This window comes from Rhinoraja longicauda, chromosome 40, assembly GCF_053455715.1.
Source record: "Rhinoraja longicauda isolate Sanriku21f chromosome 40, sRhiLon1.1, whole genome shotgun sequence".
In the NCBI taxonomy this organism is placed as follows: Eukaryota; Metazoa; Chordata; class Chondrichthyes; order Rajiformes; family Arhynchobatidae; genus Rhinoraja; species Rhinoraja longicauda.
The window spans coordinates 8562919-8573376 of NC_135992.1; the positions used below are offsets into that span (position 1 = coordinate 8562919).

At 47.9% G+C, this 10458-nt stretch overlaps 1 protein-coding gene across 1 annotated transcript; it reads right to left on the bottom strand.

Moving 5' to 3' along the window:
• Window positions 1-126: 126 nt before the first annotated feature.
• On the bottom strand, window positions 127-10092 carry LOC144611612 (cytidine deaminase-like). Its single transcript, XM_078430820.1, has 4 exons — window positions 9757-10092; window positions 3039-3150; window positions 2714-2771; window positions 127-2199 (listed from the first exon to the last, which is right to left on the bottom strand). The coding sequence occupies exons 1-4, from the start codon at window positions 9917-9919 to the stop codon at window positions 2086-2088; spliced, it is 447 nt and encodes a 148-aa protein (XP_078286946.1). The 5' UTR covers window positions 9920-10092; the 3' UTR covers window positions 127-2085.
• Between the last annotated feature and the right edge of the window lie 366 nt (window positions 10093-10458).

The window sequence follows — 10458 nt, forward strand, 5'->3', positions numbered from 1 at the left end:
CACTCCACTCTCCCCTCCCCTCTTTCCTCCACTCTCCTCTGGGATAAGTGAATTTTCCTCTAATTAATTGTTTTGATAAATCAAGTTCTTTACCTTCAGTCTGAATAATCACACGTAATACTGGATGAGCACATCAGATTTATTCCACCATGGGGATCTTCCTGTGAGGATCTCCAGACACAATACTAGTGTCTGAAAAGATCTCAACTCATGGGAGGGGAAGAACAACTTTTCCACAATTGTTTACTTTTTTTTATACAGAAAGGAAAAAGTAGCGTAACAGGTAAAATTAAGGACCAATTACAAATCTAATACAATTCCCATGGTTACAGAGAAAACAAAATCATTAATACAGGTCACATGCTCAGAAACCAAACCATTAATATGTCACATGCTTTTGGGGAAACGCATCAATTTACCTAGAGTGGATTCAAAACTTTTCCTACTTTCACACGCACCCACATAAGGAGTTGTTATTAAGAAAGAAACTTTCTTTATCTCTATACACGAGCAATCTCGCAGCTGCATGACCTTGCTTTACCGTTTCAATACACAGCACACAGTCAGACAGAGTAGTGGGAGAGTAATTTAAGGACAATACCCCTACTCTTCTGTATACTCCTTATCATTCGTAAAGGGACAAACACATTCTGTTCCCAAGGATAACATTTCTGCCACAAGCATCCATCTTACTGCTTTCCACTGAAAATAAGCATTCATTTTATATTAGCTAAAACAACAAAAGAAACCATCTCAACTACAACAAAATATCAATATCTCTAATTAACTATATCAACTAATAGCATAGATTCTCAGTTTCACTATTCATTTACAGGAAGTGGGTGCCAATGGCAAGACTGCATTGCACATTCCCACTTGCCCATGAGGTGGGTGCCTTCTCTCCAGAGATGCTGCCTCACTGGCTGAGTTACTCCAGCATTTTATGTCTACCTTCGGTATAAACCACCACCTGCAGTTCCTACACACACATTGTTTATCCCATTGCTCCTGATGTACACTAACCTCAGCAACTATGATCTTCTTTGGTCCGTGTCTTTGGTTGCAATACTGACTGTTGTGGTTTCCGCATATTAAGGTTTATTAATTTATTGTATTTTTTATTATTGATCAAATATTATTACATCAGTCTGAAGAAGGGTCTCGACCTGAAACATCACCCATTCCTTCTATCTCCAGAGATGCTGCCTGTCCCGCTGAGTTACTCCAGCTTTTTGTATCTATCTTCAGTATTATTGCGTTGATTGATTGATTGATACAGCATGGAAACAGGCCCTTCGGCCCACCGAGTCTGCGCAAACCATTAATTCTCCCCCCCCCCCCCCCCCCCCGTTCTATTTTATCCCAACTTATCATCCACTCCCCTACGTGTTAAGGTCAGTTTACAGAGGGCTAATTGACCTACAAACCTGCACGTCTTTGGGATGTGGGTGGAGACCAGAGTTCCCGGAGGAAGCCCTCTCGGTCACGGGGAGAACGCGCAGACTCCACACAGACAGCACCTGAGGTCAGGATGGAACCCAGGACCTCTGCGTCACTCTGCTCCACGCTGTGTCACAAATGCACGGTGCTGTTATGTACAATGTAAAGCTCTCCTTATACTGCCTCCATCAGGCATTCCTGGTGTAGGTACACCACAGGTTAAATGCAGCATAAACCTCCCCTAGGTATCCACCCACCCCCCCAATCAGACCCTCCCAGTGTAAGCATGGAGCGGGTTAGACAAAGTTTCCATGTAAACATCATCAATAATCTCACTCTATCTTGATATAATGTGCATTAAACCAGCCGGAATGATCGAAGAAATTTGTTCATTATGTTAAACAAATTTATTATAATGAATATAACATAATATATAATTATAACAAACTATAATTTAGTTATTAATTACCTTTAATGTCTTCAGGACTTTTAAAATATACAACTATCGTGTTACAAAATACACTGCAGAATTAAATACAATTGATAAAATGATACAAAGAGTGAGGTCCTTATTATCCGGACCGTGTTCCTGGCCTGAACAATCCCACACCATGGGAATGCTCAGCCCACTCCCCACCGGCCCCGTCACATGGTCTCCAAGTCCTTGGGTCCGAAGGACATGGGCAAGAGTTCTTCAACTGTCATGGTCTTGTGGGACATGTCGGTCTTCGTCATGTGCACCTCCCACTTTGTTCCAAACTGGTTGGGGGAGAGAGGAGAGAGAGAGAGTGCGTGAGAGGGAGATACATTGGTTCCGAGACACCAATCTATTCTTCAAAGCCAAGCTGGCAAATCTTCCTTCCTAAACTTTTTTAGTGAGACACAGAATCCGAGAACGACCACAGACCCATAGTGTCCACAGACGGTCCACAAAGTATCCACAGACCGCAGTCTAGACGACTCTTAGATTCTAAGATTCTAACCCCGTTGTGTCCAAGAGTCAAGAGGCTGTTATTGTTATATGTCCCAGGTTGAACAATGGAATTCTTAGGCTGCAGAACAGGTTGTAAACATGACCCTGATCCCCAACAATACAGAGACCCCCCTGTCTGCAGGCCCAGACTGTCCAGTCCACAGACCCAGACTCTCTACAGATCCAGACTGTCTGCAGATTGTCCGCAGGCCCAGACTGTCCACTGGTTCTGTCTGCAGCCCAGTGTCCTGACCCTACAGGTGAGGGTGCCGTCGGGATGTGCGTTCACTGAGTTCTCACCTCACTCATGACCTGTCTGCAGGATCCACATGGAGTGATGAAGTGATCCTTCCTGTCACTGGAACACAACAGGACATGTTTAAAATCTGTAGGAAAGAACTACAGATGCTGGTTTAAACCGTAGACACAAAAAGCTGGAGTAACTCAGCGGGACAGGCAGGGCGGCGGGGGGGGGGGGGGGGGGGGAGAGGGGTGGGGGAGAGGGGTGGGGGACAGGGGTGGGGGACAGGGGTGGGGGACAGGGGTGCTGCTGCACCAATGCAGGAGAGGCTTGGGCCCAACGGGTCCACTTAATCTAGTGAAAACTAAAAGCGATGGTGGTTACCTGGCGACAGCGATCGACTTGAACTTGGTGCAGCCTTCTGACACGGCCTTGTAGATGGCAACCCTCTCTGCACAGATTCCCACCGTCAGGGTCGAGTTCTCCACATTGCAACCTGAGGAGTGAGGAGCACAGGTCAGGCCCACTCTCTGCCTCACCACTGACTCGCATCCTCAGGCCTTCCCCTTCCCCCCCCCCCACTCACCCACGGTGGTTCCCCATGGCTCTCACCTCTCCCAATGCAGCCCCCAAGGGATTTTCCCCTCACCCAAGGGGCTCACCCACAGTGGCGCGGCAGCTAGAGCTGCTGCCTCAGCGCCAGAGACCCGGGTTCGATCCTGACCACGGGTGCTGTCTGAACATTCTCCCCGAAACTTTTTCACCCAGAGAAGTGAATCTGTGGAATTCTCTGCCTCAGAAGGCAGTGGAGGCCAATTCTCTGGATGCTTTCAAGAGAGATTTAGATAGAGCTCTTAATGATAGCGGAGTCAAGGGATATGGGGAGAAGGCAGGAAAGGGTTACTGATTGTGGATGATCAGCCATGATCACAGTGAATGGCAGTGCTGGCTCGAAGAGCCAAATGGCCTATTCCTGCACTTATTGTCTATTGACCTCGTGGGTTTTCTCCAGGTGCTCCTGCACTCCAAAGTTGTACAGGTTTGTAGGTTAATTGGCTTTGGTAGATAGCGCTTTTATTGTTGGACTGTGTTTTGGGGGGGTTTTGGGGTTGTGTGATTTGAATGCCTATTTAATGCTTTTATTGTTGGACTGTGTTTTTGGGGGTTTTTGGGGTTGGGTAATTTGGGTGCCTGTTTAGTGCTTTTATTGTTGGACTGTGTTTTTGGGGGGTTTTTTTGGGGGTGTAATTTTGATGCTTATTTAATGCTTTTGTTGTTGGACTGTGGGTGATTGAATTAACATTTTGTTCAAGATGGCCGCGCCGTTGTGTTTGGCTGCCTGCCACTGTGTTTCTTTTTTTTTTCCTAGTCAGATGTGCAGCACTTTGGTCAACGTGGGTTGTTTTTAAATGTGCTATACAAATAAATTGACTTGACTTGACTTGACTAGATAGCGCTGTATCTTTAAAGTCTAATGTAAAGGGTCTGCATCAGGGATCTCCCCTCCCCTCACCCACTGCTGGTCCCGCGGCTCTGCCCTCCCTCCCCCTCTCACCTACACGGGCTCCCCAGGCATCTGCACCTTTGTTATACTCCTACTAATTCGGGAAGAAGTTAAGCTAAAGTCATAGAGAGATACATAGAGCACAGGAACAGGCCCTTCAGCCCATCAAGTCCATGTCATTCGTGTAAACCCTTTCACACTAACCTTACATTGATCCCATTTTTCGTTCTCCACACATTCTGATGAACTCGTTACAGATTCCACCAAAGGCCTGCACACCAGAGGCAATTTACAGAGCTACCTGGCAGGTAAACTCTGAGGCAGCGAGCTACCTGGCAGGTAAACTCTGCCTGAGGCAGCGAGCTACCTGCCAGGTAGCTCTGAGGCAGAGAGATACCTGCCAGGTAAACTCTGAGGCAGCGAGCTACCTGCCAGGTAATTATTCACAAAATGCTGGAGTAACTCAGCAGGTCAGGCAGCATCTTGGGAGAGAAGGAATGGGTGACGTTTCGGGACGAGACCCTTCTTCAGACTGATGTCAGGGGGGCGGGATACAGGAAGGATATAGGTGGAGACAGGAAGATAGAGGGAGATCTGGGAAGGAGGAGGGGAAGAGAGGGACAGAGGAACTATCTAAAGTTGGAGAAATCGATGTTCATACCACTGGGCTGCAAGCTGCCCAGGCGAAATATGAGGTGCTGTTCCTCCAATTTCCGGTGGGCCTCACTATGGCACTGGAGGAGGCTCATGACAGAAAGGTCAGACTGGGAATGGGAGGGAGAGTTGAAGTGCTCGGCCACCGGGAGATCAGTTTGGTCAATGCGGACCGAGCGCAGGTGTTGAGCGAAGCGATCGCCGAGCCTGCGCTTGGTTTCGCTGATGTAAATAAGTTGACGTCTAGAGCAGCGGATGCAATAGATCAGGTTGGAGGAGGTGCAGGTGAACCTTTGTGCCAGGTAAACTCTGAGGCAGCCAGCTACCTGCCAGGTAAACTCTGAGGCAGTGAGATACATAGAAACATAGAAACTAGGTGCAGGAGTAGGCCATTCGGCCCTTCGAGCCTGCACCGCCATTCAATATGATCATGGCTGATCATCCAGCTCAGTAACCTGTACCTGCCTTCTCTCCATACCCCCTGATCCCTTTAGCCACAAGGGCCACATCTAACTCCCTCTTAAATATAGCCAATGAACTGGCCTCAACTACCTTCTGTGGCAGAGAATTTCACAGACTCACCACTCTCTGTGTGAAGAAATGTTTTCTCATCTCGGTCCTAAAAGACTTCCCCCTTAAGCTGTGACTCCTAGTTCTGGACTTCCCCAACATTGGGAACAATCTTCCCGCATCTAGCCTCTCCAACCCCTTAAGAATTTTATATGTTTCTATAAGATCCCCCCTCAGTCTTCTAAATTCCAGCGAGTATAAGCCTAGTCTATCCAGTCTTTCTTCATATGAAAGTCCTGCCATCCCAGGGATCAATCTGGTGAACCTTGTCTGTACTCCCTCTAAGGCTAGAATGTCTTTCCTCAGATTAGGAGACCAAAACTGTACACAATACTCCAGGTGCGGTCTCACCAAGGCCCTGTACAACTGCAGCAGAACCTCCCTGCTCCTATACTCAAATCCTCTTGCTATGAATGCTAACATACCATTCGCTTTCTTCACTGCCTGCTGCACCTGCACGCTTGCTTTCAATGACTGGTGCACCATGACACCCAGGTCACGTTGCATCTCCCCTTTTCCTAATTGGCCACCATTCAGGTAATACTCTGCTTTCCTGTCCTTGCCGCCAAAGTGGATAACCTCACATTTATCCACATTATATTGCATCTGCCATGCATTTGCCCACTCGCCTAATCTATCCAAGTCACTCTGCAGCCTCCTAGCATCCTCCTCGCAGCTAACACTGCCACCCAGCTTCATGTCATACAATACAATACAATATATCTTTATTGTCATTGTACCCAGGGGTACAACGAGATTGGGAATGCGCCTCCCATACGATGCAATAATTTAGGTAATTTAGACAGCAGCAACCCAACGAAACAGTTGTAACAGTTTTGGACAGGGTAAAGTGCAAGTTGATCTATGCGTTGTGGCCCTCCGGCTCAGCAGGACCGGATCATAGCAGCTATGGCCCTGGGGATGAAGCTGTTCCTGAGTCTGGAGGTGCGGGCATAGAAGGCCTTGTATCGTCTGCCCGATGGAAGGAGTTCGAACAGACTGTTGCAGGGGTGTGAAGAGTCTTTGTGGATGCTGGTGGCTTTTCTGAGGCATCGTGTGTTGTAGATGCCCTCCAAGTCTGGTAGCTGTGTTCCGATGGCCCTCTGAGCTCTATGGACTACCCGCTGTAGAGCTTTCCTTTCTGCCTCCGTGCAGCTGAGGTACCACACAGGGATGCCATGCGTTAGGATGCTCTCTATGGTGCAGCGGTAGAAGGTCGTCTGCAGCTGTTGGGGTAGACCAGACTTTTTCAGTGTTCTTAAGTAGAACAGTCTTTGTTGTGCCTTCTTGACCAGCGCAGCAGTGTTATTGGACCATGTTAGGTCCTCTGAAATGTGAGTGCCCAGAAACTTGAAGCTGGACACTCTCTCCACACTGTCCCCGTTGATAGAGATCGGGGCATATTCCCCGTTATGTGACCTACGGAAGTTGATGATCAGCTCCTTGGTCTTGGTGGTATTTAGGGACAGGTTGTTATCCGAGCACCAGTCCGCCAGGTTCTGCACCTCCGCTCTATAGTTTGTTTCATCCCTGTTGGTGATCAGCCCGGTCATCCGCAAACTTAGAGATGTTGCATTCAATTCCCTCGTCCAAATCATTAATATATATTGTAAATAACTGGGGTCCCAGCACTGAGCCTTGCAGTACCCCACTAGTTACTGCCTGCCATTCCGAAAAGGACCCGTTTATTCCTACTCTTTGCTTCTTGTCCGCCAACCAATTCTCTATCCACCTCAACACTGAACCCCCAATACCGTGTGCTTTAAGTTTGTACACCAATCTCCTATGTGGGACCTTGTCGAAGGCCTTCTGAAAGTCCAGATATAACACATCGACTGGTTCTCCCTTATCCACTCTACTAGTTACATCCTCGAAAAATTCTATAAGATTCGTCAGACATGATTTGCCTTTCATAAATCCATGCTGACTTTGTCCGATGATTTCACCACTTTCCAAATGTGATGCTATCACATCTTTAATAACTGACTAGCATTTCCCCCACTACCGATGTTAGGCTAACTGGTCTATAATTCCCCGTTTTCTCTCTCCCTCCCTTTTTAAAAAGTGGGGTTACATTAGCTACCCTCCAATCCTCAGGAACTACTCCAGAATCTAAAGAGTTTTGAAAAATTATCACTAATGCATCCAATATTTCTGGGGCTACTTCCTTAAGCACTCTGGGATGCAGCCTATCTGGCCCTGGGGATTTATCGGCCTTTAATCCATTTAATTTACATAACACCACTTCCCGACTAACCTGGATTACCCTCAGTTCCTCCATCTCATTAGACCCCCGGTCCCCTGCTATTTCCGGCAGATTGTTTATGTCTTCCTTAGTGAAGACAGAACCAAAGTAGTTGTTCAATTGGTCTGCCATCTCTTTGTTCCCTATGATCAATTCACCTGTTTCCGACTGCAAGGGACCTACATTTGTCTTAACTAGTCTTTTTCTCTTCACATATCTATAAAAGCTTTTGCAGTCAGTTTTTATGTTTCCTGCCAGTTTTCTCGCATAATCTATTTTCCCTTTCCTAATTAAGCCCTTTGTCCTCCTCTGCTGGACTCTGAATTTCTCCCAGTCCTCTGGTATGCTACTTTTTCTGGCTAATTTATATGTTTCATCTTTTGTTTTAATACTATCCTTGATTTCCCTTGTTAGCCACGGATGCACCAGCTTTCCTAGTTTGTTCTTTCGCCAAACTGGGATGAACAATTGTTGTAGTTCATCCATGCAATCTTTAAATGCCTTCCATTGCATGTCCACCGTCAACCCTTTAAGTAACAATTGCCAGTCTATCTTGGACAATTCACGTCTCATACCCTCAAAGTTACCTTTCTTTAAGTTCAGAACACTTGTTTCTGAATTGACTTTGTCACTCTCCATCCTAATGAAGAACTCCACCATATTATGGTCACTCTTGCCCAAGGGGCCTCGCACAACAAGACTGCTAACTAACCCTTCCTCATTATTCAATACCCAGTCTAGAATGGCCTACTCCCTCGTTGGTTCTTCGACATGTTGGTTTAGAAAACCATCTCGCAAACATTCCAAGAAGTCCTCTTCCTCAGCACCCCTGCCAATTTGGTTCACCCAATCTATATGTAGATTGAAGTCACCCATTATAACTGCTGCACCTTTAGTGCACGCATTTCTAATTTCCTGTTTGATGCCATCCCCAACCTCACTACTGCTGTTAGGTGGCCTGTACACAACTCCCACTAGCGTTTTCTGCCCCTTAGTATTTCGCAGCTCTACCCATATCGATTCCACATCCTCCGAGCTAATGTCCTTCCTTTCCACTGCATTAATCTCCTCTCTAACCAGCAACGCTACCCCACCTCCTTTTCCTTTCTGTCTATCCCGCCTGAATATAGAATATCCCTGGATGTTGAGCTCCCAGCCTTGGTCACCCTGGAGCCATGTCTCCGTAATCTCAACTATATCATAATCATTAATAACTATCTCCACAATTAATTCATCCACCTTATTACATATACTCCTTGCATTGAGACACAAAGCCTTCAGGCTTGTTTTTATAACACTCTTGCCCCTTATATAATTATGTTGCAAAGTGGACCTTTTTGATTTTTGCCCTGGATTTGTCTGCCTGCCACTTTTACTTGTTACCTATTGTTACCTTGTTACCTATTGTTTCTTCCCTCATTTTATACCCCTCTGTCTCTATGTTCTTGTTCCCATCCCCCTGCCATATTAGTTTAAATCCTCCCCGACAGCGCTAGCAAACACTCCCCCAAGGACATTGGTTCCATTCCAGCTCAGGTGCAGACCGTCCTGCTTGTAACGGTCCCACCTCCCCCAGAACTGGTTCCAATGTCCCAGAAATTCGAATCCCTCCCTCTTGCACCATTTTTCATGCCACGTATTCATCTGAAATATCCTCCTATTTCTACTCTGACTAGCACATGGCACTGGTAATAATACCCGCCAGGTAAACTCTGACTGAGGCAGCGAGCTACCTGCCAGGTAAGCTCTGACTGGGGCAGCGAGCTGCCTGCCAGGTAAGCTTTGACTGAGGCAGCGAGCTACCTGCCAGGTAAACTCTGATTGAGGCAGTGAGCTACCTGCCAGGTAAACTCTGAGGCAGCGAGCTCCCTGCCAGGTAAACTCTGACTGAGACAGCGAGCTACCTGCCAGGTAAACTCTGACTGAGGCAGCGAGCTACCTGCCAGGTAAACTCTGATTGAGGCAGTGAGCACCTGCCAGGTAAGCTCTGACTGAGGCAGCGAGCTACCTGCCAGGTAAGCTCTGACTGAGGCAGTGTCAGACCCAGCCACCGACCCTGTGCTGTGCATTTGGTTAACCGGGCTGGTCAAGGTAAGGACGCTGACTGGTGCCGGTCGGACCCCCCTCACCCGTGAATATCTTCCCGTCCTCGGTCAGCAGTGCGGCCCCCACGGGGAACTTGCTGTACGGGCAGTAGGCGAACGCCTTGGCCTCGTGGCTTTTCCTGATCAGCTTCTTTGTCTCCTCGGACGTGTGGCCGGAGGCGGAGGCTGGGTCTGCGGGAGTGCACATCCCGACCCGCCGCACACACAAGACTGTGGGCGGGCAACCGCCCACGGGCTGATAAACACCCTGGCCTGGCTGCGTGCGCACTCTCTGCGCTGGGACGGCAAACACGTCGGGGGCTGTGCTGTGGCACACGGGCAGGGAGGGAGGGCGCGCGCTCGCTGACCGACCGACCGGACGCCCTCTCACGTCGAAACTGGCGGTTGGACACCGCACGCGCGCACTTTAAACAGCGCCAGAGATACTAGAGGAGCAAGACGGACCACCCCGTTGAGGTCGTCCGTGCCGAAGCGAAGTGCGCCAAGGAGCCGCCATTTTAGTAAGCAAAACCCGCCCCTCACAGTGTTGTGGGGGGGGGGGGAACAGTTTGTGTGATGATACCATTAAAATGCAGAATACATCTCATCCGTCAACTCACAGATTTTTGTTATTTAAAAAAAAAAATGTTTCTGCCTACTAAAATTCTGGTGCACTGTTACGGGTATAAATAAATGTGTGTGTATGTAAACGATTGGAGACAGAGAGAGAGAGAGTGCACTAGTTGC

What these genes read in the sequence shown, in the direction of transcription:
- LOC144611612 (XM_078430820.1), bottom strand. Translation starts at nt 9,919, where the DNA reads ATGTGCACTCCCGCAGACCCAGCCTCCGCCTCCGGCCACACGTCCGAG. An exon ending in GGACGGGAAGATATTCACGG is followed by an intron (nt 3,151 to 9,756) that starts GTGAGGGGGGTC and finishes CTCACTCCTCAG; the next exon opens with GTTGCAATGTGGAGAACTCG. An exon ending in AAGTCGATCGCTGTCGCCAG is followed by an intron (nt 2,772 to 3,038) that starts GTAACCACCATC and finishes GTTGTGTTCCAG; the next exon opens with TGACAGGAAGGATCACTTCA.